The following is a 27,037-nucleotide window of genomic DNA, read 5'->3' as shown; positions in this document are numbered from 1 at the left end:
TCCTAACCTGATTTATGTTTAAAAACTGCAAAAAGAGACTGAAAAAGCGACCGCGCCTGCAGCATACCTCTGGATTCTTACTGAAACTACGCAAGTGAAGACGCGTGGACAGCCGACGAATGAGTGATAATTTCATTTTTGGACAGTTTTTTTGTTTTTTAAAGCAGTAAAAAAGGCACTTCAACGTTTTTCTTCAACATCTGCAAAATGAACAAAATGATAAAATAGACTTGCACTTTTCAGGAATATTGAGAATTTGAGTGTAATATGTGACTGTTCTGCTTTCAATGAAGGAGATGTCAAAAACAAGAAGAAGATGTCCATGGACTGGAAATGTCTCCAACTATTTTCACTATTCTAGTTTACTGTGGAAATATAGACTTTTGAGGTTTTAACTGTGTGTCGAAATTGGGATAAATCTGGAAATAAACTAGGACTAGACCAGGACTAAATCAGGACTAGACCAGGTCTAAACCAGGATTAGACCATGACTAATACAGGACAAAAACAGGGAACTTAATCAGGACTAAACTAGCACTAGACCAGGACTACACAAGGACTAGACCAGGACTAACCCAGGACTAAACCAGGACTAAACTAGGACAAAACCATGACTAAACCAGGACTAAACAATGACTAAACCAGGACTAGACCAGAACTAGACTAGGACTAAACCAGGACTTGCCCAAGGCTTGCCCAGGACTAAACCAGGACTAAACCAGACTAGACCAGAACTAGACTAGGACTAAACCAGGACTTGCCCAAGGCTTGCCCAGGACTAGACTAACCAGGACTAAACCAGAACTAGACCAGGACTAGACCAAGACTGAACCAGGACTAAACCAGGACTAAACCAGGACTGAACCAGGACAAAAGCAGGACAGAACAAGGACAAAACAAGAACTAAACTAGGACTAGACCAAGACTAGATCAGGACTAGACCAGAACTAAACCAGGACTAAACCATGACTGAACCAGGACTAGAACAGAACTATACCAAGACTAAACCAGGACTTGATCAAGGCTTGACCAGGACAAAATTAGGAACTAAACTAGTACTAGACCAGGACTCTACAAAACTAAACCTGGACTATAGTGAGACTGAACCGAGACTAAACCAGAACAAAACCGAGTAACTAAACCAGGACTAGACCAGGACTAAACCAGGACAAAATAAGGACTAAACCGGGACTAAACCATGACTGAACCAAGACCAAACCAGGACTAGACCAGGACTATACCAGGACTAAACCAGGACTAATTCAGGACCTAACCATTCTAGATCAGGACTGAACCAGGACCACATCTGTACTCAGTTCTTTGTGTCATAATTTCCAGTTATGTTTAATCTGAATTATTCTTAACTCCACTCACAAACTGAGTCCTGTTGTTCAGATCCAGACCTGACATTAACACAGCACAGAGTCTGTACAGTTGTATTTTTAATCATGTTTAATAGATATTTTTAGTTCATGTTTTATAAATGCAAAGATGTCTTGATGTCTATTTTTCTGTTCAGCCCCTTTGGCTCTCAGCTGATCTTTATTTTAAACAATATCATTACATTTCTGAAGGATATGAAGGAAGTAATAACATAGATGACCTGTATTCACATCGTCCTCTGACCTTTTTGATACTTTGCAGCTGATGTCATCCACATTTCCTTACATCTGAGCTTTATTTTAACACAATTTGAAGATAAAGAGTTGACTTAGCTGGAACTACAACAGATGAGAAGATTTGTGCACCTTTTTGTTGAAAATCAAACTCCTAAACAGGACTATTAACACTTGTATTAATCACTGGCTCCTGAAAATGTTCTGTTTAAATCTGTTTTGCATATTTTTTTCTTTTTTTTTTTTCTTTTCACAGTATCTTAAAACTTATTCGGCTGAGTTTGCAAACGTGTGCATTGTGTCTCCATGCAAACTGCTGAATATCCCACCATAGAGATATATGTAGAGCTCGCCCGGCATGACGTCACTGCAAAGTATCAATATTGGTGGTGTCCGGATTCTAAAATGGGATGATGTCATACTCCCAGATGGGGGCAAGAGGCACTTTTTCCTATTGATCACATTGAACTTTGACGTGAATGATCTAAAAAGAAAATTCACAAATGTTTAATCTGAAGATTTTTTTATCACTGATTAGACACAACAATGTCTCGTATTACAACAGAAATATGCGTTTTAGCAATATTCATTATAGCTAGTGCCCCGTCTGTATTAAATATTATTGCTCTATAGAATATTGTGATGTCATTTGAAACCAGCAATAGAAAGTGTATTCACAGCAGCGCACACTGGTCCCTCAGTGGTGACTGTTGATCAGGTTAAAGGGCCCATATTACACTATTTTAGGATCTGTGTTATAATGCTGTTTCCTCATAAAAAAAAAATTGAGTTGTGTTTTGTTTCATTCACATGTTTAGCACACAAACCCTGCAGATTTAGGATGATTTTTTTTCACAAACAGAAAACACTCCATGCATTTTCACTAGAATCATTTGGATGATTTCAACCTTTTACCAGTTTCTACTGAGCTAAAGGTAAAAGGTAGCTGGTAACTTAAAAATTACCACTTCATGACATCACAAGGTGGAGCAGAGCATTCTGAGCTTTGGAGATGTACACAGACTAATAATAAAGGATTACTCAAACATGTGTGAATGAAACAAAACACAGCTCTGGGTATGTTTTTAATGAGGTAACAGCTTTATAATGTGGCTTAAAGCTCCTAAGAGTCACTTTTGTGTAATATAGGACCTTTAAAGTATTATTATAATACTCGTCATTATTAAATTCAGAATCATTGGAATAGCCAGTGATGTGTACATTACCAGTATAAGTTTAGGTAGATCTTTTATCTGCTACAAAAGTGGATTCTGTTTTCATTTTCATAAAGATGAAGTGAATGATGAAATGTTTGCACCATGTGCTGCTGTCTGCTCCATCTGTCTTTAGTGTAAGTCCTGTTCTATTGGATTAGAAAGTGTACACAGTGTATTGTGTTTGAGCAGCCTCTGACCCGCTCCTGTACAGAAATCAAACTGAAATAAAGTTTTATATTTGACTTTTTATCATGTCCCTGATCGTGTCTGAACAAAAATGCAAAATGATACTTGTGCGTGAGATGAAAGATTTGAGATAGAATTGTCTTTAACTGCAAATATAAATGAATCTAGGGTGACATCTAGTGGCAGAAAGCATACACTACAATCCTGCGTGTTAAATGTGCTGGAATAAAAGTTTCTTCCACATAAACGATTTTACTATCAAAGGAATACAAGGCAGATAGTGATTCAAATTACTTTAATTGCAAGAGACATTCAAATTTTTTGTGCAAAATAAAAAAATATTATAATAAAAACGTGGCATACTGAAAATAATACTGAGCAGAGCAAATGTAAACATAACTGACTTAAGACTTGGACACATAAAGCTGGTGTTTACCAACGTAAAAAACTATACAGACTTCGATACATCAAAAAGAATACTGAAATATTAAGTAAAAATAACACTTAAATATTGTGGTTTAAAATGTGTGTAGTGCTAGGAAGACCAGGTTTCATTTAATACTGAACCAGCTCCTCTTAACCAGCTTTTTTTTTTTTCATTTATTCACTGTGTAACTTTTCTGGTGGAGGGAACATTACTAGCCACAGTGATGTTATTGCTTCATCTGGAATGTTCCACAGTATGGCATTAAAATTACAATAAAGACAAGCAAGTGCCCCCATCGGGCCAAGTTACAGCTCAGATCTTTGGAGAGGCGACCACGAATGCAAGTTTTCCAGGCATTTTTTTGATCATTTTAATGTTATACCATGGAACACTGGAGGGAACATTACTAACTTATCTCCATGGCGTTATAGCTTTGCCTGGAATGTTCCACAGTATGGCATTAAAATGAGCTATTTGTTTTTGACAATAAACATATAATAAATTAAACGAATAAATGCAAGATGGATTGTTTTAAAGCATAGACTGTATAAAGAAGTGGGCTAAGGGAGTGTCACGTCACCCATAGCGTTCGGCTCTAGTCAAATGAAGCTCACTGAGGCTTGCAGTTGTAGGGAGAATTTGGAGCCAAGTTCCATATTAGGAAAATGAGTTTATTTACAGAGAAAATAGCAAAATAAAAGCACCAGGATCATGTAGCGCGGGTTATTATGAATGTTTTAAGACCAAAAGAGGGAGGCAACAGTTTTTCAGAGTAAAATCAATTGGAACCAGAGCAGATGGAGCCTGAGGCGCACCCATGCTCACTTCCTATTTTGAACGTGGCGCTAGTGGGTTAGTTATGTCCATTTATATATACAGTCTATGTTTAAAAACCATACAGTGGAATATCCATGGCAAATCTCAATGGAGACAAGCAACTGGCGATTTCTACATCAGAAAAGTTACGTAGTGCAACTTTAAAACACCACCATGCTTTATCTCATCCACGTGCCACGCCCCATCCCGCTCACAGGGGGCATCCCGGGGGGCAGGGGAGGGGGCAGCTGGCTGTGTCCCGTGGTGACCGGAGGAGGAGGGTACCCGCTGGTCAAACCCGACGCCAGGCCCAGGACGGAGGGGGGAGGAGGGGCGAGCAGGTAGCTGTAGGCGGAGAGGGGCGGGGCGTGGTAGGAGGTGGAGCCAGCGCTGGGGAAGTGGTAGCCCAGGGGAGGGGCGCACGCGGGGGGCACGGAGGGGTAGCAGGAGGCCTCGGTCTTTATCATGGACTGGAGGGTCTGGTAGCCTTCGCTGGAGACGAGGGAGCTGGTGCTGGGGACGTCCAGGGGGGAGGGGGAGGCGGAGGGGGGCAGTGGGGCAGAGGAGGGGGGGTGGGTTTGGGGGGCATCTCCGGGGCAGGTGGGTACGAGGGTTTGTGTTCTGTAAGAGCGACAGAGATACAAGGGTTATGGAACAGAGAAATCAACATGCATCAGTTTTAATGAGCAATTTTAAAGGTGCACTGTGTAACTTTTCAGATTGGAAGGTTAGACGTCTGCTTGTTTGCTGGAAAGTTCCACACTACGGCAATAAATATAAATAAATCTATCTCCATGGAAACAAGCAGGTGATGCAGGTTTTTCAAGGTTTTATTTAGTTATAAGAACACCTCTAATTGACTAAATGCAAGATAGAGAAGTTTAATGCCATATACTGTCACATTCTAGGCATGACAGTATTATATATGCAGACAACCATAATATAATATAATATAAAGGTGTAATGGAGGGTTAAGTAAGTAAGTAAGTAAGTAAGTCTTTATTTATATAGCACTTTTCACAGACATTTTTTCACAAAGACACTTTACAGAGCATTACATTCAGCATTATTCATTCACTCTATACCTGGTGATGGTAAGCTACTATTGTAGCCACAGCTGCCCTGGAGCAGATTGACAGAAGCGTGGCTGCCATGCCAATTAGCGCCAACGGTCCCTCCGACCACCACCATCACCCACGCACACACCGCTTTCATACTAGGCAATGTGGGTGAAGTGTCTACCCACTAGCACCAGTGCTAATTTCCACCTGTCGTCCCTGGGCAGGTTCATTGATTGATTGTATTTAACTGACCTTGACTATCAACTGTTTTGGAGACCTATGTAGCATGTTTTGGGTGAGTCATCTGCTTGTTTCCATGGAGATCTTACTGCTTTGTCTGAAATGTTCCACACTATGGCAATATACCTATTTCCTTGGAGACAAACTGGTAACACCACCAGGCCAAGTTACTGCTCATATCTGTGGAGAGGCGAACCTGCTCACACTAATAATATAGTTTTTCCAAGATATTTTTTTAGCTCTAATTTAATAAATGCAAAATAAAAGTTAAATTCCATATACAATGACATTCTAGGCAAAAAAGCGATAGACCTTCCATCAGAAAAATTACCTAGTGCTTTAATCATTGTTTCAGTTAATTAAAATAGCACAGAATATAAACTCTTACCTGGATTGACAGCAGGAGCAGGTGGAGGAGGGGGCGGAGGAGGAGGAGGGAGGAGCTCCGCAGCTGACAGCTCTGAGCACAGAATCACATGATAACACCAAAAGTTAATAGAGTTAAAATATATAAAATATTAGTACAATATACAGTATACATGTATGTTTTTCTTACTTGCTGGCTTGCTTTCTTCTTTAGGAGATGGCTAAAAACAAGAGAAACAAGAGAAAGAGTTTAAAACTGTAAATAAAAATAACATTACACCATGAAAACTACATATTATATATACATATACATGTTCTCTTCAGGCGACATTTGATTTTCTTATAAAACGTCCCAGTTGCTTTTCTGAATAGCTTTTGATTAATATTTCATCTTCACTAATCCATAGACAATAGTGTACTTAATTATGTATAGGAGGTACTGTTTGTATATATCTAAAATCACCTGAGCGGGTTTGGGGGGTCTGGGGCTGGTCTGGGGGGAGGCCTTCTTTGCTGGAGGGGGACCAATGGGGGAGGAGATGGAGGGGATGGGATTGTCTCCGCTCGCCCCATCTGGAATCTGCTGTTTAGCCTGAGAATACAGGTCAAGAATCTGGTGGCAGATGTCTGTAAAAAAAAAGAAGGATGTTAAATTAGTTCTGCTAGGATTTAATAATGTATTTAGGTTCATATATGAGAATGGCTGTGTCCAGAAAGTGTAGTGTTTGAAAGGCAAAGAACAATTCATTTTAAAATAACTTTACAGATCATTTTATCTGCCATGGTTTCGTTAGTTTTGCCATACTTTTTCATAATTTTCCTGGTTGCAAGAAAAACATCACACTTCTCACATCAGATGTAACTGTTTACTTGACATTTCAATAATCTGGCAACTGCAGAATTCAGATTATGATCAGATGTGTGCATGTAAAAAAGACATTAATTACAGAATCTTGAATCTCTATTCTCTAAAAATCAGTCTTTTACCTTCCAAAACCTCCACAGGAACATCGTGCACAAACTGCTCCCACCATCGCCGCGACGATTGTTTGGAAGTCCACTCCTGCAGGTCAAATTTACAGAGTCGTCCGGCGAGGTACATGACGGCCACAGCGATGATCTGAGGCTCCCACTGCAGCGCCACCATCGTACACAGACTGTCATTCACAAAAGTCCATGCCATCTGCACCAGCTTCTGAACCTTGTTTTTGTCTCCTGGGAAACAGAAAACAAGCAGAATTCAGCACAATAATTTGAATAAGGAATATGTTGTGTTCACTTTCTATAATAAAGTCATAATTTCAGATGGAGGGCAGATTAACTGTTTTTGAAAGAAATATCCAAATTTATGATCCACAGATGTTGAATGGTATCATTATTTGTTTGGGATTGGCACCGCAAACTTGTCATATTATTATATTATATTATGTTTTACAATCCTTTCAAGTGACAACAATCACATCTTTGAGGTTGACTGATGGCACCACTTTCTGAGGCTGTAAAAATAATTTGTTTACTTACGCTTACAGAGAAGACTTTGTGCCTTATCTACTTGCGACACTTATTAAGTTTCACGAGCCTTCATCTTATTGGACACATCTGAGCTAATGGCATTCGTTTACAATAAAAAATCTGAGTAATACAAATACTAAATATAATAAGTACCTTTTAGCTGTTTTGCGTAGCGCAGCAGAAACTGGTACGGATGCTCCACCTGCAGGTCAAATTTAATGGTCTGTAGTAAGATTCTCTCCAGCACCATCACTTCCTCCTGTTGACAAAATGCATACTTTAATGAAGCAATAATAAACTAAATATGCAAGTGAGTAAATCAGAATATAAACAGTTATTTCTGTAGACAAACCTTTGGGTCATCTCCAAACTGAGCAAACTGGATGTCATTGAGGAGGCTTCGTGCAGTCTTGATGATGTCTTTGCACTTTTTGGGTGTTTCTTCCACTTTTCCGGCCAAGAAAAGGCAGCAGGCCCCAGTCACCTGCGCAAAACAGCTTGATTATTGAGCCTGATATCACTATGAAAGGTTGAACTAAATATTTAAAAATATACTTACATATCTGGGGAACTGCTTAAAAGAGTGGAACATGTAAAATCTGTGGAAATATACAATCCCGGTGGCCAGTGTTTCATAATGTCTGAAGTAAAAGCAGTTAAGAAATATTCACATTTCTAAAATTGTTTGTAGACTAAACAAATCTTGAACACAAAAAACCCCAAATCAGTAAATATTATATACAAACTAGTCAAGTGCATTATACTGTGTTTAATTATAATTCAGTCTAATATAGTTTTGCTTTGATACATGTTTATAATTATCAAATACAGTTAATTATTATTGGTTACTAGTTTTCAGACTGCAATTTTATAACATAAGTCAGTTTTATTTTAAGGATAACATACTTTTTCTGATAAATATCCAAAAGAAACATCCGCAGTTAATGAAATTGAAGATTGTTTTCAGTTTGTATTATTTTTATGCACTATAAATGCCAAAACAAGTGAATCCCCCCTTTGAGATTAGAGTTATCTTTTGTTTAGGTAGATATTATTAATGAACTACACAGTAATTACACGTTTATGCAAGGTTATTATAGTACACATCAGTGTATCATCTCTAGTAAATGAAGGATGGGAGCTCTTGCATATTTATGAGTGTCAGTGAAGGATACAGCCCGAGTCTTGTTCCTACATCAAATATGAAGCGGGCCCCCTCTCTGCGGTACCGGGCCTCGGTGGCCGGGTCCAAACCCTCGGACTGGGACGGGGTATGCGCCAGGTCCTTCTTGTCCCAGTACCAGCATGGTTTTATGTCCAGAAGAGACGGGTCTTTCCTGTCCCAAAACATGGAGGTTCTGCAGTGGTCCGGGATGCTAACCAAGCCAAAAAAGTCCGATCCAACAAAATGCAAATCTGTTTGGGAGTTTTACTATTTATATCCAGTTTTTCCTTTCCATTTGATCTACTAGCATCACAAACCGTTATAGCATATAGCGAAATAGCAAATATAGCATCAGTTTATTAAATATACAGCGGTTGCATAAAACAAGAAAAAATAACAATAAAAATTTAAAAGATCTTCTGCTATTCTTGTCGAAACTGTATCTATACCAGTGAACATTTCTTCTTTATTTTGCAGTAAAATAAAAAATACTAATCCAAACAAAGGCTACATCCCCGAACCTGGTCCGTATTTTTGATTGACAGCCTCCTCCACCAATCGCACAAGCTAAATCAAAATCCATATAAGGAAGTTTTCAGCTATCTGTTACATATCAGCCAATCGGGATACTTTATAGGCGGGGCAAATTCTTTATTTAGCTATTTTTATCCAATCACAGCACAGACTGAGAACAGCGCCAATCAAAATCCGGATATTTTCGTAGGCGTAGTTCAGAGCGACACCAATCGTAAAAGGAAAAGGGACTCGCTAAATTCTAGGCATTTCCATCGGGGCGGGTTATAAAGTCAGAAAACACTCGCAGTAGTTAAAAAACATGCTGAAATATTTCCATTAATATTTTTTTATTTTTTTTTTTTAAATCTTCTTACTGTCTGTCTTCCACTGACAGACATTGGCTTTACGTATTTTAGCTACTGTTCTATATCACATGATTTGCTTTTTTCTTCAAACGTCTTCAGATAACTTTAATTAAGGACAGAATATTGGAATAAAAAGTAAATTTTGGGTGGAAAATAACTAATCAAAAGAGCTCATTTATAGGGTGACCAGAATTTCAAAATCTAAAACTGGGACAGTCGGTTTGGAGTGGTTGGTAATAATAAAATTGTGAAACGAGTACATTAATGAAAATTGTTACGCACTCGATGAATCAGTATAGTCAAATTTTTTGTGTGTTTTGGTCATTTTTAAGAAGCTTTTCTGCATTTTACCGAAACAAACGACAATTTATGCTTCTTTTTACTGTTGGCAGGGATCAAATTGGTCAAAAATAGGGACACTTGGGACAGTTCTTGTATAAAACTGGGACAAATCACTGGTTTTGGATAAATCTGCTGGGACAGGGGACACAGGGCTCAACACTGGGACTGTCCCGGGGAAATAGGGACTTCTGGTCACGCTACTCATTTAGGAAATTACAAGCAAAAATGTGTGAGCGTGTAAATAGCAATGCAGACACTTTTTCAATTTGCTTTATTTATTTTTTATTAAATTTTATTTTTATTTATTTTTATTTTACTTAATCTCAAACCAGTCTCTTCTTAGCTTTCTTAACTTTGAAAATCTAACTCATAATTTATTTTTATTAGCAAAAAAAAAATAATCATAAGAGTTAGTGACGTCGTCGCTAAACCACGCCCACCCGGAGGAAATGCCTAGACTTCAGTCCTCGAGCCACTCGTTCAAGTTGGGTTTCCGTGCAGGGATAGAGGAACTGCTGCTGTCACTTAAAAAGGTATGACTAAAGCGAAGAAAAATGTCAACTTTCTTTGCAACATACGAGCCTCCAGTCTGAGTTATCTGTGCGTGTGTTTGCGTTCTGTTTCGGTGTAAACACGCAGCGTCATTTTTGCCCCTTTTGAAGCTGAATCAGATTAGCTGCTTCTCAAACTCAGCCTGATCCTTGACAGCTTAGCACAGTTAGCATGGTCTGCTCTCGACACTACAGCCGAAGTGTATGAATGAGCCCTGTACTCCGCTCAGATCCAATTAGATCGCTTCACAGATGGGCGTGATACCTCCAAAAAGAAGCTACGAGAGGGCTGCTGCTGCTGGCCTACCCCTGCAAGCTGCTGTTAGCCGCTAAATGACAGAAAATACAAGAGAATAAACGAGCAGGTTGTGCTGGAAACATTGACCGTTGCTTTACGAAGATTTTCCAAACACTGAGGTTCATTCAACTTATTGGTAGGCCCACGTTTAGATCTGGTTTAGTCATGATTTTGGACAGAATTGCTATTTTTTAGCACTGTTTTTAGACCTTGTTTAGTTCTAGTTGTGTCTTGGTTTAGTCCTCCTTGTGCTGTCCTGGTTTAGTTCTGGTTTAGTCATGATTTTGGACAGAATTGCTCCTTTTTAGCCCTGTTTTTAGACCTTGTTTAGTTCTAGTTGTGTCTTGGTTTAGTCCTCCTTGTGCTGTCCTGGTTTAGTTCTGGTTTAGTCATGATTTTGGACAGAATTGCTATTTTTTAGCACTGTTTTTAGACCTTGTTTAGTTCTAGTTGTGTTTTGGGTTAGTCCTGGTTGAGTCTTGGTTTAGTCCTTCTGGTGCTGTCCTGGTTTAGTTCTGGTTTAGTTATGATTTTGGACAGAATTTCTCATTTTTAATCCTGTTTTTAGACCTTGTTTAGTCCTAGTTGTGTGTTGGTTTAGTCCTCCTTGTGCTATCCTGGTTTAGTTCTAGTTTAGTCATGATTTTGTACAGAATTTCTCCTTTTTAATCCTGCTTTTAGACCTTGTTTAGTTCTAGTTGTGTCTTGGTTTAGTCCTGGTTTAGTCTCCTTTAGCTCTGACAGTCTCAAGACTTTTTTGAGTTCTGATCTATTTTTTGTTCAGGTTTAGTCCTGCTTTAATTCTTAGTCCTAAAGGCTTACTTTAGTCCTGCCTTAGATCTGGTTTAGTTCTTGGGTCCTGGTTTAGTTCTGATTTAGTCTCCTTTTGCTCTGACTGTCTCAAGACTTTGCTTAGTTCTGTTCTATTTTTTTCCCCCAAGTTTAGTCCTGGTTTTGATTCTCTTTGTCCTATTTGTGTCTTGGTTTAGTCCTGGTTAAGTGTTGGTTTAGGGTTTAGTCCTTCTGGTACTGTCTTGGTTTAGTCCTGGTTTAGTCTCCTTTAGCTCTGACAGTCTCAAGGCTTTTCTGAGTTCTGATCTGTTTTTTGTTCAAGTTTAATCCTGGTTTAATTTATCTTAGTCCTAAATACTTACTTTAGTCCTGCTTTAGATCTGGTTTAGTTCTTGGGTCCTGGTTTAGTTCTGGTTTAGTCTCTTTCAGCCCTGACTGTTTTCTTTGCTTGGTTCTCTTCTAGTGTATTTTTGTCCAAGTTTATTCCTGGTTTTATCTTTCTTAGTCCTATAGACCTATTTTATTCCTGGTTTAGTTCTTATTTAGTTCCACTTTAGTCCTGATTGGGTCTTGGTTTAGTTCTGGTTTAGTCCTCTTTAGCTCTGACGATCTCAAGACATTGCTTAGTTCTGTTCTATGTTTTTGTTCAAGTTTAGTCCTGGTTTTGCTTCTCTTCGTGCTAGTTGTGTCTTTGTTTAATCCTTCTGCTACTGTCCTGGTTTAGTTCTGGTTTGGTCTCCTTTTGCTCTGACTGTCTCAAGACATTGCTTAGTTCTGCTGTGTGTTTTTTTTTTGTTTTGTTCAAGTTTAGTCCTGGTTTTGATTCACTTAGTCCTAAAGACTTACTTTAGTCCTGCTTTAGATCTGGTTTAATTTTTATTTAGTCCCACTTTAGTCCTGATTGGATCCTGGTTTAGTCTCTTTCAGCTCTGACTGTTGTAAGACTTTGTTTTGTTTTTGTTTTTGCATGTTTATTCCTAGTTTTGTGTCTCTTAAAGGTCTAATTCAGTTCTGCTTTAGATCTGACTTAGTTCTTATTTAGTTCCACTTTAGTCCTGGCTGAGTCACTGTTTTAGTGACTGTCTTAAAACTTGCCTTAGTTCAGTTTTGCGTATTTTGTCCAAGATTTAATCCTATTTTTGTCTCATAGTTTTACAGGTCTATTTTCAGTCCTGCTATAGTCCTGGTTTAGTTCTTATTTAGTCCCACTTTAAGTCTGGTTTTGTCCTTTTTGGTCCATGGACAGAGTAAATATACGAAGCACAGTTTACACACCGCAAACTGTTAAAAAAAACAGCCTAAAGTGAAAAGTGAAAACGTAACACAAAAAAGTACAGCTAAAGCCACACTGCCCTCAAAAAAAAAAAAAAAAAAAAATATAATATATATATATATATATATAGAGAGAGATAGAGAGAGAGAGAGAGAGAGAGAGAGAGAGAGACTGCTGAACTGGTACTTAGAATAACACAAAAATAAATAAAAAAGGTGTTATAATGCTGAAGAAAATATAAAGTTGACATATGAAGAAAGTAAAAACGGTAATATTACTTTATACTACTTTATGTAATTGTCTCATAACTGTAAAAGCCATTTTGTAAACGTACAAAATCGTTAAAAAAATATAAGCTACAATAAATAAATATGTGAATGAAACACTAGGAGATATCATAAAAGTTACTCTATAACTCAGATAGTATTGTACTACAAAAAATAACAAAAAGTACCCACGCTAAACGATTGAACAGTTTCATTGATCATTTACTGAATTATAAGATGAGCACTGCGATTGCGATTAGATTTGAGATTTATAATATAATATAATATAATGTTTTATAATAGGATTCAGTTCAGAGTTCACATTTAAACACGACCAGAAGAATCGACCAAAAGACTGAAATATGAACTGACACACAAATACAAGAATCACATTTCAGAACATGCTTGTGCAGATCTGATCTACACGCTCAGCAGTTTTTATGCAGGATATTTAGTTGTTTGTGGAGGAGATTATGATACTTAAAATTTGCTAATTGCATCCATTGAATTTGTTATTTTATTTTGATTGCGATGAACTCTGCTTGGTTTCAAAACAGACTTGGTGTGCTTGTTTTTATGGGGTCACAGACAGCTGCCCCGGAGTCCGAACAGCTGTGACTGTGGTCCACTGCGAATGTGACTGCAAAAAATCTATTTGTTTTTTAATAGTACAGTCATAAACTTCTATGCAGTAGGAATATGCAAGAATTGACCTGCAAGATTTATTTAAACTGACTCAAAATCACAATTTGAATCGGAACCAATTAGCAAAGATGGTAGTTGTTTAAAGGTGCACTGTGTAACTTTTTGGTTGGTTGTCTGTCACCTGCTCGTTTCCATTGTTCTACCTAGAATGTTCCATAGTATGACATTAAACAGCTCTAACTTACATTTATTCAATTACAGTTGGTTTTATAGCTCAAAAATAACAAGAAAAACAGACATTCTGACTGTGAGTGAGATCGCCTTTCCACAGATCTGATTTCTAACTTGCTCTGGTTTGATCTCCATGAAGATAGAAAGGTTTAAAATCATACTGTGAAATGTTCCAGACAATAACACCTCCATGGAGAAAAGCATTTGATCTGAAAAGTTACAAAACGCACCTTTTAAATAAGATAAAAAAGAAGAAGAAATATTTTAAAAAATCCTCTTCTGCTAAATCTGCCAACTGTGATGTGGTTGAAAAATTCCACCAACTGAAATGCATCTGATTCTTTTATTAGTTTAGCAGTTCAGCTTTCAGTCCTCTCTCAAATCTTAATGCTCCTGGATGTCTTTAAAAGGTGAACAGAATCCTAATATAAACAGAAATTGAATCGTAATCACAAAGCTTGTCAGAAATATTATAAATAGACATTTTGCTAAAATCATACAGCCCTAGAACAATACATTAACATCAGGGACTAACGTTCTCACTGTTTCCCATAGATTTTGTTAAGACTATGGTGGCACAAATCAAGTTTTATTTTAATGATTTAATCTCATTCAATTCAATTCGTGGAGTAAAAATGTCACTTACTGCCTGTATTTGAATTTTCAACAGCCATTTTTAACCAGTGTAGTCTCTTTTAAAAGTGAATGATGGTAACAATGAGCAACAAAGTCTAATTTTGTAATGCCAATATATTGTCTAGTTTATTTTAGGCTGTGGTGGGGCAACTGTAGTCTCCTGTATTAACGGGAAACACTGCTTCTGTGCTGATCTGTGGTGTAATAAATAGTAGCTTCAATGCGTTTCAACATAATGGGGAATCTAGAGTATTGCGCAAAAGATTCAGAATGTTTTATTTGAACTGGAGCAAATGAGTAACAAATCTTCAGCCAACCATTGTCAGGCTGTCACTTATTAAACAGGGCACTGTGTGGAGTAGGTACCAAGTATTGGACGATAACGTCATTTTGTGTCACAATTGTAATGGGCAAAATAATAAAAATTAAAGATAATATTACATAAAACCTATTCTCAGTATAAAAATGTTGCGGAAATATACTCACATGATAATTATTTCTTATCATGAATTACTTCTTTGTGTAAACTACTATGGTAATATGGTATTGTACTATTTGTTGTACTGTTGGCCAACAAAATACTGTGCATTCAATCATCTAGTCTAGTACGTGTGGTATCAAAAAAATGTGTGAAGATATAATTTAAAATTTCTGACACTGTATTTGATGCTTTTGTAAAATAACAAAATAATATAATTTAGTTATATTAAGCCAAATAACATGATAAAAATGACTCAAATAAACAGTGGATTTTAATTGGATTTAAAATTTTCACTTATGATTTCAAGTTGCAAATATTTAAAATCTGATTAAAATCAGCTCTGTTTCTTTGAGTAGTTTTTATTGTGTCATTAACAAACTACAATTTCATTTTGCAGTTGGGGACAGTTGCGCGGCTATTTTTGGGGGTCCTGACCTGAACAGTTTGCAATCCCCTGATCTAGGTTAAGGTTTCAGAGTTTCGTTAATGTTTCTCATAATTCAGCCCTCATCAGTGTTACCTCTTAATGGACAACGCCTGATTTGCATGAGCCTGTATAAACACGTGCTGAAGTGTGTTTTGTCTCTTAGTTTTCCATCAGTAAAATGGGGAAGAAGAGTCGAGTGAAGACTCAGAAGTCCGGCTCCGGGGCCACAGCTGTGGTTTCCCCCAAAGAGATGATGAACCTGATTTCTGAACTGCTCCAGAGTAAGTCCACACTATTATATTTGTACACAGAATATTCTACTACCACATATTACACGACTCAGTATTTCATTTTCCATTTGTCTATAAGCAGAGAGCATTACCCACACAAGTTAGAAGTTGATAAAAAAGCACCTCTTTATTCTACATTAGAGCTGCAAGATCAATCGCAATTAAATCAAAATTACACTTTGAAAAGACACAATTAGCAAATCGCAAAGGCTGTCATTTTTTATGTGTCCTAATTTCCTCCACAAACACAAAGTCTCCTGTCTCCTTCTCCTGATTCTGCTGTTCTGATATGTGATTCTTGTGTAAATTTATATTTCAGTCTTTTTTGTGAATTCTTCTGGACGTGTTTAAAACTTATTATAAAAACATAAAACTCAAATCTCACACAAAGCTTGTCAGAAAAATCGTAACAGATATTTTATCTCAAATCATGTACTGTACAACCCTGACACAGTTTTCTCCATGAAAGAAATGACTTGGTGTCTAATCAAAGATCACCACCAAAACTTCTAAAAACACAATTATCTATTTGTATTTGATATACAAAAGTACCCAGTGTTTCTCTTATGGTTTGCTCTTGTTTTTCAGAGTGCAGCAGTGCAACTCCCGCAGCTGGTAAAGAGTGGGAAGAATACATACAAATCAGAGCACTGGTGGAGAAAATACGCAAGAAGCAAAAAGGTAATTTCATTTGCACTTTTTAATTTGAATTCTTATTAACTTATATTTATACAACCATGCTTTTATTATTGTCTAAAAAGTACATACTATGGATTTAATTAAAAAGAAAATATCATGTATAATAAAACAAAAACAGTTACTAATTTTCTGCTCGATCTCCAGGTATTTCCATCATATTTGAAGGCAGCAGAGAGGACCACTTCTCAGACCTACTGTCCTGGGCTCAGGACTGTGGAGCTTCCACCGATGGATTCACTGTGGCCGATTTTGGGGCTGAAGGATACGGACTGCAGGCCACTAAAGACATCAAGGTAAAAGAATTCTGCTGTGTGGACTTTAGTCTGTGAAATCAGAGGTTCATTTCACTATATGCACTGACTCTTCAAGTAGCTCTAGGCCTAAACACTGTTAAAAAGGGTACGACCACACTTTATCACACCACATCAGCTATAAATAAACTCAGAACTAAACCTGAACTGGATCATGACTTAACCAGGACTTGAAGAGGACCAAACTGGACTCAAAACGAAACTAAATCAGAATGTATAGAGACCAAAAATTATGCTAGAAATGTTCACAAGACCCAGTAGAAGCCTCTGAATCTTCATTTGTGAACTCTGAGAAAAATAAAATACTGAATTTCTGAAAGTGTCGTAACCGTATTCTCTTAATAGTCTATTGTTTAATGTTCCTTTGCAAGTGTGTATTTAGGAAGGGGGAAATTTGACCCCTCAGATTTTCCAAAACAAGGAAAGCAAACAAACACTCAGCTTGAGGCTCTTGTGTTGAATAACTGCTCTGTTCGTGACAGGCAGAGGAGCTGTTTCTGTGGATTCCCAGGAAGATGCTGATGACAGTGGAATCGGCACAGAACTCTCTTCTGGGTAAGACTTTCAATAAGAGTGAGCTATGTTTCAGATCTGCAGTGAGGATAACGAACTTGTCACATCGTCACAGTTAACGGTTCAATTTGAATAATTTTCCTTGAATAAGTTAAAAGGTCAATATTTCCAAACATTAAACCTGATTAAACCTAACCCCTTTAAACAAAACCACATGCCACAGTATCTTCAAGTACAGATATTCATGTTTCATCCATTTAGACTTAGACAAACTTTATTGATCCACAAGGGAAATTACTTGGACACAGTAACTCACACATCACAGTATATTACAATAACAAAGAGTAAATAAAAAACAAATAAAGATGGTAATAAAGTTCTGAATAAGTAGCAATAAAAAATAGCAAGAGACTGTTGTCAAATAAGACATAAATTATATAAAAGTATGTACAGTAATTAAAAAAACCCAAATATGATAATATAAATGCAGTATTTCACTGTTGTATATAAGAGGTGGTAAGGAAAAGAGTACAAAGATAATAAAATGAATGACAGAAGCATAGGCTTATCTGTTAGATAAAGTTAAGTTGTTGTACATCTGTATAGAGTATGGTAGTCCTGTATCTCTTTATTATCTCTCTCTATTTATGATAAATATTATGGACATAACAGTTGTAATAGAAAGAAGATAAAGTTCTTCAAGGATCTGTATGTAGCCTGTGCACTTAGTTTTAAACAAGGTATTACAATCACAACTGAAATCTGGGTTGAGGCTAGAGAACTCACTCACTGAGCTGCAGAGGCCACACTAGCACTGATTCATGACTGGCTGCAGGAGCTGGGGTTTAGGCAGTGACCATTCAGATCAGAGAGGGACATTTTAGATTTAAAGTAACTGGATTTCAGCATTGAATAATCATCTTCAGAACCAAAACACCAAATTATAATGCCATATTTTTTGGACTATAAGTCACACTTTTTTCATGGTTTGGGTGTTTCCTGCGACTTATACTCCATTGCGACTTATATATTAAATTTTTCAGACTGACAGCCACGAGAGGGCGCTCTAAGCTTGTGTGTCAGTTTTCTACTTGTCTTGTGCAGAAAAAGCCGCTTCTCTACTGCAAGTAGTGAAATATGCAGCCGAAAACGGTAACCAAGCAGCAGAAAGAAAGTTTGGAATAAGTGAGAAACTTGTGATTGACTGGAGAAAAGCAGGGATAGAGAACACAGCTTCACGGCAACAGGGAGGGTGCAACATGCCCTGACTTCAGCGACAACCGAAGTTGCACTAAGTTACTCCAAAGTGACACCGAGGATGAAGAATTCTATGGATTCAATGGATTTAGTAATTTGGAGTGAGAGAGAGAGTTTGGTAAACTTACGTTATGTTGTTTATGCTATAGTGATCTGAACAACTATTAACATACGTTACGTTAACATACCAGACACCTATTCAGCCTGTTGTTCTTTATTCTATTGTTATTACTGTAACTTGCCTTTCAAGATAAAATGTCGGTTCCTGGTCCCTGATTTTATAAAATAAATTTCTCCCAAAAAGTGCGACTTGTAGTCTGTTATAGTTATAGACTTATATATGTTTTTTTCTTCTTCATTACGCATTTTTTGGCTGATGCGACTTATACTCCGGAGTGACTTTATAGTCCGAAAAATACGGTAGTAACTTGGCCATCAAATCAGGATTCCAATTGTTATTAGTAAAGCTATAATTGGTTTTGACATATCTCTTATTTTGGGTTATATTTGTGAATTGCATTACCAAAATATTACATGCAGTCCTTTAAATTTGTAAAGATTTCTCCATGTCCCTCCTCAGGTCCTCTGTACAGTCAGGACAGAATCATGCAGGCCATGGGGAACGTGACCCTGGCCCTTCACCTGCTGTGTGAGCGCTGCACCCCGGGCTCCCATTGGCTCCCGTACATCCGCTCCTTGCCCCTGGAGTACGACACCCCCCTCTACTTCAACCAGGACGAGGTGCAGCTGCTCATGGGCACGCAGGCGATCCCAGACATCCTGAGCCAGTACAAGAACACAGCACGGCAATACGCGTACTTCTACAAACTCATACAGGTTAGAGGGCGTTCATTTTTTACTTTTGTCTCTAACCTTGACAGACTCACTCAACACCTTCAAAAAACATCTCAAACCTCATCTTTTCTTCATAGCTTATAAGCTCCACAAATGACTGCTTCCTCGCTACCTGTTTCGTGTTACTTTACTGTGAAGTGTCTTTGAGTTACCATGAAAAGAGCTATATAAAATGTATTATTAATACTAACGCTCGATCTCGTCTGATATCTGAAGCTACGCAGGCTTGGGCCTGGTAAGTATTTGAATGGGACACCTCGCCGAATATCAGGTGCGGGGGGGTCAGGGGTGTCAGTGCAGGAAGGGCCCCTTTACAAAGTCTGTAATGAGCATTATTCATAAAACATAGTGCAGATTTGTTAGCCAGGCTGGCGTCACCGAGTGCTTCTGCTCAATTTCATTTCTCTCCAGCGACTAGGTCAGGAATCAGAATACACTAGACGGTTCGCAAAAACCCCGAAAGTGCGAGTTCAGGCACCAGCCAATCATCGAAGAGCCATATATTCTGTGTTATCAATGATTCCCGAGATCGAGGATTTAAAGCTGGAACAAACAGAATGATTGGTGAATTTTATCAAGGGGAAAGACGTTATTGCCCTTCTTCCTACGGGATTTGGGAAAAGCTTAATATACCAATTAGCCCCATTAGCGGTGCATTACATATGTCATGACCAAATAGCAGCGATTGGTTAAATAAAAAAAAAAAAAACTACCGTCGAGCGAACAAATTCTTACGCTGCGATTTCAGATGGTTTCTACGAAGTGAAACCGGCTGATGAATCAGGCTACAGATTTGTACCCAGAGCAAAAAAAAGTTGTGCTTACACCCCTGGCCACAGTGAAGCAGCAGTGGCTTTATATCAAACCACTCTTGTGTCTTTAGGCAGGACAAAACATAACAAAAACAGTAACTAGAATCAATTATAAGTTGTTATAAATCAGATATGGCATTTAAAAGAACAAAAAATCATTCATATGTGCATTGTGTATCTGTAACTCTTCTATTTGTAGTTTCAGAAATAGTTTTTACATAGGTTATAGGTTTTATGGACATGGCCTGGGATATACCATATACTAAAGCTTAGATATCAGATCAAATTTTATATTTCATCAATTTAGAACATCTTCCGGTGTTTTTGCTCTTTTATGATTATACCCCAAATTTATGTTTACTACCTACTCAGTAAAAAATACAATTAGAATGTATATTAAGCACCATAAATATATATATTAAAAATGTTCAGGCTAAAAATATTTGTATCTATAACAAAATACTCTAACATTATTACAGTTTTACTTCATCATTATTCAGACAGTTAAAATGATTTGATTCCAAGGCTCTGCGGGGTTTTCCCTGTTCTTAAATTTGAAACTGCCACGTGCTGATATTCATTTCAACCTGAAGTAAACTGCAGCTTCAGGTAGTTTCTGTGCACTGCCAGTAGAGGGAGACAACAAGCTACTATATATAAAAAAGGGGAAGTTGCGGTATTATCAGTTACCAGTGAATAAATATATTTTGTGTTAAACTTATTAGATATTAGAATTTAAAAATCTGGTTGAATACAAGAAATATTTTGCACATTTACTCAAGCAATCACTGACTCTGGATTCTGTCTGTATTTTACAAACAACCTCAGAGAATTGTGAATAAAATACAGTTCTGCTTGTGTACACTAGGTGGGAGTGTTGTGTTCTATATGACTGTAGCCATGAGTCTTTAATGTTTGTGTGTTTAGGTGGGATTATCTTCCAAAGGGGGGCTATAATTTATACTCCTATGTTATAATCTCGCTAAAGGTTGTACTCTTCTTCACTGTTACTAAATGACAGTGTTATACTAAATATTATTAATTACTATCAAATCAAAATAACCATTCGATTTGAGACACATTTCTTAAAGGTGCATTGTGTAACTTTCTGGTGGAGGGTCGTCACATCCTTTTCTCCACAAAGATGTTATTGCTTTGTCTAGAATGTTTCAAGGTACGGTATTAAACCTTTCTATCTTCATGGAGCCCAAACCAGGCCAAGTTACAGGTCAGATCTGTGGAGAGGCAACCCCGCTCACAGTCAGAATGTTTGTTTTTGTTGATATTTTTCTGCAATTAATACACTCACAATTAAATAAATGTAATAGAGAGAATAGAGAGAAGTTTAAAGCCAAACTGAGGAACATTCCAGACAGAGAAAAAAAGCAAGCAGATAATGGACGCTTTGCTAGAAATGTTTAAGTGAAGAACATGCGAACTCCACACAGATGCTCCCAATATGGATTGGAAATTAAACCTGGGACCTTTTTACTGTGTGGACTGCAAACCAATTACCCATGCAACAGCTAAAAGGAAAATCCCACCATTGTAACCAGAATTTGGGATTCACTCTCTCTCTCTCTGTCTCTCACTCTGTCTCACTCTGTCTGTCTTTCTCTCTCTCTCTCTTTCTCTCTCTGTGTTTGTCTCTGTCTCTCTCTCTCTCTCTCTTCTGTCTCTCTCTCTCTCTCTTCTGTCTCTCTCTCTCTGTCTCTCTCTCTCTCCTTCTGTCTCTGTCTCTCTCTCTCTCCTTCTGTCTCTGTCTCTCTTCTCTCTCTCTCTCCCCCCCCCCTTCTCTCTCTCTCTCCCTTTCTCTCTCTCTCTCTGTATCACTTTCTGCCTCTTGCACTCTTTCACTCTGTCTGTCTTTCTCTCTGTGTGTTTGTCTCTGTCTCTCTGTCCTTCTCTCTCCTTCTCTCTTCCTCTGTATCTTTCACCCTTCTTCTACCTTCCTCCCCTCCTTCCCCTCTCTCTCTCTTTTCGGTCTCTTCTCTCTGTCTCTCTTTGTCTCTTTCTCTCTATCTGTGTCTCTCTTTCTCTGTCTCTCTTTATCTCTTTCTCTCTCACTGTCACTTTTTGTCTCTCTCTAATTTCCCTGTCTCTCTTTCTCTCTTTGTCTCTCATTCTGTCTTTCTCTCTATCTCTGTCTTTCTCACTCTGTCTCTCTTTGTCTCTTTCTACTCTTTACTCTCATCTCTTTCGCTCTCTCTACTCTGTCTCTCTCTCTGTCTCTCTCTCTCTCTCTTTCTCTCTCTCTCTGTGTCTCTTTTTGTCTCTATCTGTCTGTCTCTCTCTGTCTCTTTCCCTCCATCTCTCTGTCTCTCTCTTTCTTTCTCTTTCCTTCTGTGCTCACCAAAATCCACCTCTCTGCCTGGGCACTGTCCCCCTCTCTCTCTCTCCCCCCTCTCCCCTGCGCCTCACCTCCCTCCTACTCAGATGACCGGACTGGAAAATTAGCTTGTCACATTGGCTTTGAATTGAATTGACCTGAATGTACCTTCTTCAAAAAAGAAAAAAGAGCCCCCCCCTTTCCCCACTCTCTCTTATCTCTCCTCTCCCTCCCTCCCTCCCTCCTTCCTGTGTCCGGTTTGCTGGTATTTCCTGGTTGATGTATGCTGATGTATACAGACAGATTCAGACAGGACAATTACTGACACGCGACAAAACATGGAGATGGGGAGCAGTCATGTAAAGCTATTTCGTCAGATCACTGGACAGAGATAGGAGGGTGTCTGTGGACTTGTATTTGAAAATAAACTGTCAATCTCATTTTGGGGTTTTTACATAAACATAGTGTAACCAGTGTATATGGTATGTTCCAACATCAACAACAAAAACCTGCAGCAAAATATATGTATTTCTTTCACTTTTTGTCTAGTATTTCTCAAGGATTCTCAGGTTTGCTTTTGAGCGATCAGAACATATTAAGTATATCAAAATTATAATTTCTAATGCATGTTTTGTCCTCGCTTGTGTCTGTATCATTTTTGTGAGTTTAGTTTGATTGATCATGATCTGGAAAAGAGGAAAAAGTGGAGTTACCCCAATGAAAAAAGGGAAAAAAATAAATTAAAATGTAGTTTATTCATTTAAGGGTTAATGCATTATTGAATTAATTTAATTATGAATGACACAACTTTTTGACTTGTCCTATACTAGATCTTAGTATAGGACAATCATTTCAGATTTTTTTTTTTTTAACTGTAGTACTCTGTCTTTTTTAACTGGGCACAGTATAAATGAGGTTTAAAACAATACCTTCAGAGAGGATAAACGGCATTGAGTAACCAGTATTGTTTTGACTAAATGTGTAAATGACACAAAAACACAACTCCAGGTATATTTTGTTCAGAAAACTGCTTTATAACATGGCTAAAATCTCAAATAGCTTTAGTATTCTACAGAACTTTCAAGTTTCAAGTTTAATTTAAATTTTTAAATCAGAAACTCCATTTATGAAGCACTAATCAGCTGCTTGCTCTGACATCCCAGGCCTTGTTTGGTTTGCCCTCTGTGTCTTATACCCAGGCCAGAACACAGTATGTTCAGGCTCTGGCCCTGTCCCTGATACCTGGAGCCCCTCAGTGTGTTCAGCTCTGGCCCTGTCTCTCATACCCAGGACCCCTCACTCTGATGGATGACCCCTGTCTGTGGAGGAGCTGTTGACATGGAGCTGTAGACATGTTTCATTCAGATCTGCTCCACGTGTCTGTCTCCTGACAGCAACATTTCTCACTGGTTTTAGCTTTTACAATTCTTAATCATGAAAAAGAGTTTCTTTTGAGCTTTTAGCCATTTTAGAATATTGTGTCCTCATCAGAAACATTTCTGGAGTTGTGTTTTGTGTCATTCGCACATGTTTGTATAATCCTTTATTATTAGTCAAAGTCTCAATGTTTTGTTTCACCTTGAAGGGGTAATTTTCAAATTAACAGCTACCTTTTACCTTTTGTACTGTAGAGATTTGCAATTCCAGGGCTGAACTTATCTAATTTATTCTACTGAAGGTGTATGGAGTTTAAAAACACAGTAGAACACTTCCTATATTACCACATGACATCACAAGGTGGATCATTTTCTGTTGAAGAGAAGAATTCTAGCCTAAATAAATAAACTAAATAAACCTAAATAAAAAGTTTGTCTCTGTGGAGATGTTAATGTTCCATAGTATGACATTAAACTGATCTACCAAGTTGTGTTTATTCATTTATTTTGAAAAAGCCAGTTGCAGGTCTGATCTCTAACTGGTGGCTATACCTGTATCTCTACTCTCTATGTAGATGAACAAGTTTAATGCCATACTGTGGAACATTCTAGACAAAAAAATATAATCTTCATGGTGACAATGGGGTGGCTGACTAGACCAGAAAAAAGTTACATAGTGTACCTTTAGTAAAGTGGTCTTGTTCTTTCGATTAATAGTATTGTTTTGTCCAGTATATGAGCATGTCCTGCCACTTTTGATCTTCTACTTTTTTCTCTTTACCTTTTCTTCTTGCTCTTTTGCTCACTCCTTCCATCCTTCTTCCCCCTGGTCTCTTCATTATGTATTCACCCCCCCACCCTACTTCTGTATCTCCCTCTCTGTTTCTCCTGTCCTCTCTCCCTCCTCTTCTACCTATCTCTCTCTCTCTCCTCTCTCTCTCTCTCTCTCTCTCTCTCTCTCTCTCTCTCCTCTCTCTCTCTCTCTCTCTCTCTCTCTCTCTCTCTCTCTTTCCTCTCTCTTCTCTCTCTTCCTCTATCCCCTCTCTCTCAACCCCCCCTTTCTTTCTCTCTTTCGCTCTCTTTCTACCTCTATCCCTACCTGTTTCTTTCTCTTTCCTCTCTACTCCTAACTGTCTTTCTCTTTCCCATCCCTCTCTACTCCCGTCTCTTTCTCTTCCCTTTCTCTACCCCTAACTGCCTCTTTCTTTCTCTCTCTCCCCCCCCTCTACCCTTACATGTCTCTTTCTCTTTCTCTCCCCTCTCTCTACCCCTTATTGTCTCTCTCTCTCCCCTCTACCCCTTCCTCTCTCTTTCTCTCTCTCTCTCTCTCCCCCCCCGTACCCTTACATGTCTCTCCTTCTCTCTCTCCCCTCTCTTTATCCTTTCCTCTATCTCTATCTCTATCCCCTCTCTCTCTCTCCCCCCCTTCCTCTATCTCCTTCTATCACCCCTTACCTCTCTCTCGTCTCTCTCTCTCTCTCTCTCTCTCTCCTGTTTAAACCCGGGACAGTTTGCAAATGGCTCTCGCAGGTGGCGGCCGTGTGGCTTTAATCGTGCATGTGTGCGGGGGAAGGAGGGGGCGGAGGAAGGGGGGGCAGGTGGCACGGACGCAGACTCTACCCCCCCCCCACCCCGTATCTCCCTCCTCACCCATCTCTCCCTCGCTCTCACCCCTCTTGCATGCAGATCCCGGTCCGGTCCTGGCTCAAATTGATGAGGTAGATTTATGACGGCTACTGGCCACAACAAATTAAGTTGACAGTGATGTATTGGGGGGGCTTGTGTCACGCTATGGACCGCACACACACACACACACAACACATACACACTCACACACATACGAATGCCCCCAAACCCGATGGCCCCATACTCCCAGTCCCTCTTGTTAGGCGTCCCTGTCAGCGCCCCCTCTAGCATACCTGCATAATGAAATTCCTGAAACTGATTTGTGTTTTTTTTTTCTTCCTCTCATCTCTCTCTCTCTCTTCTCGTCTTTCGCTCTCGTCCACTACGTCCCTCCATCCCCAGACTCATCCGGCCGCCAGCAAACTACCCCTGAAGGACAGCTTCACATTTGATGACTACAGGTCAGTGTGCGCACGTGAAAAAGCGCGCGTGAAAGAGTGTGCGTATGAAGAGTGTGTGTGTGCATCTCCTTGCCCTGTTTTCAGATTGGTCTTTGCTCACACGCCTCGGCTCCACTCCTAAAAAAAGAGCTATAGGGAAATGCTGATTCTTCTGCAGCTACAACCCACTTTTCAGCCAATTTGTTGCAGTTAAAGGTGCACTGTGTAACTTTTCTGCTTGTCTCTATGGAGATGTCCTTGCTTTGCCTGGAATTTTCCACTATTCTATGGCCAAAACTACAGGTCAGATTTTTGGAAAGACTCACTCACAGTAAGAATGTACCACCATATATACCACCTACTTTATACATGCAAGATATACTGTATAGTAGGGTTGGGCAGTATCCAAATTTTGATACTGTTAAACCTTCTCAGGATTTTACCAGGATATACAGTATTTTGGTTTTATCAAAATGTTTTAGTACAACTTTGGTAAGCTACGAAGCAACACTGCTATATAGTCTAAGCGTATGACCTGCAGACTTATAATCTCTGTAAAGTTTCACATGAACCATCTCCAACACGATAGAAGCACAGAACAGACTCACCATCAGCAGAACATCCCTCTGTCACAGAGAGTACACACATATTCCACTGAGTCGTGTCCGTTTGTCCAACAGAATCTGATTGCATCAGCACACAAGGAATGAGCTGTTTTTATCAGCGCTTTATAGTTTATGCAAATGAGCCATGTGGTTTTAATTTTTTTTTTCTGTAAAATGTAAACAAATCAGCGCCTGAAGCCAAAATGCTGCCACATTGCAGAAGTACTAGTATTTTTTTAGGGGCCAACTCGCTTGCAGCCTGACTTGCCATCTTGTCTTGGTCTCCCTCATGAGTTATCAAGTGACAACGGAACAAAACTAATCAAACGTCATCTCCCCACGCAGTTAAAAGAAACATTATACTTACTATTAGTTTTAAATCGTGTTAGCATTAAATTGAAAACACAGCCACACATTAATTTGTGCTGAGCAATCAAATTAGACCTGTTAGGAAACTAATACCATTGCTACTTTTTGATACTGTTGGGATACCAT

At 38.6% G+C, this 27,037-nt stretch overlaps 2 protein-coding genes across 3 annotated transcripts in view; one reads left to right on the top strand and one right to left on the bottom strand.

Annotated features, from left to right (window-relative positions):
• Positions 1 to 3,379: 3,379 nt before the first annotated feature.
• On the bottom strand, positions 3,380 to 9,478 carry LOC110166340 (cyclin-K-like). Its single transcript, XM_055156099.1, is given in 10 exon segments — positions 3,380 to 4,785; positions 4,788 to 4,883; positions 5,952 to 6,023; positions 6,120 to 6,150; positions 6,393 to 6,556; positions 6,917 to 7,144; positions 7,595 to 7,700; positions 7,794 to 7,925; positions 8,001 to 8,082; positions 8,617 to 9,478. Coding segments are annotated over 10 exon segments (1,431 nt in total). The 5' UTR covers positions 8,793 to 9,478; the 3' UTR covers positions 3,380 to 4,441.
• An 801-nt stretch (positions 9,479 to 10,279) lies between these two features.
• setd3 (SET domain containing 3, actin histidine methyltransferase) overlaps positions 10,280 to 27,037 on the top strand; it is a 34,917-nt gene continuing 18,159 nt past the window's right edge. The window contains exons 1-7 of one of the 2 annotated variants that reach the window (XM_020931574.2): positions 10,280 to 10,362; positions 15,593 to 15,710; positions 16,308 to 16,400; positions 16,563 to 16,711; positions 17,212 to 17,284; positions 19,080 to 19,336; positions 25,900 to 25,958. In XM_020931574.2, coding sequence (XP_020787233.2) covers positions 15,608 to 15,710; positions 16,308 to 16,400; positions 16,563 to 16,711; positions 17,212 to 17,284; positions 19,080 to 19,336; positions 25,900 to 25,958 — 734 coding nt within the window. In that variant the 5' untranslated portion in view covers positions 10,280 to 10,362; positions 15,593 to 15,607. Of the gene's footprint in view, positions 10,363 to 10,398; positions 10,815 to 15,592; positions 15,711 to 16,307; positions 16,401 to 16,562; positions 16,712 to 17,211; positions 17,285 to 19,079; positions 19,337 to 25,899; positions 25,959 to 27,037 lie in introns of those variants that run through there. The other variant, XM_020931575.2, reaches the window with a different exon arrangement.

The sequence above is a fragment of the Boleophthalmus pectinirostris genome, unplaced genomic scaffold (genome assembly GCF_026225935.1).
Source record: "Boleophthalmus pectinirostris isolate CB_2022bp ecotype Guang Dong unplaced genomic scaffold, ASM2622593v1 HiC_scaffold_10, whole genome shotgun sequence".
Taxonomy (NCBI): domain Eukaryota; kingdom Metazoa; phylum Chordata; class Actinopteri; order Gobiiformes; family Gobiidae; genus Boleophthalmus; species Boleophthalmus pectinirostris.
The sequence above is the reverse complement of the archived record's forward strand: the minus strand, read 5'-3'. Positions and strand labels throughout refer to the sequence as shown.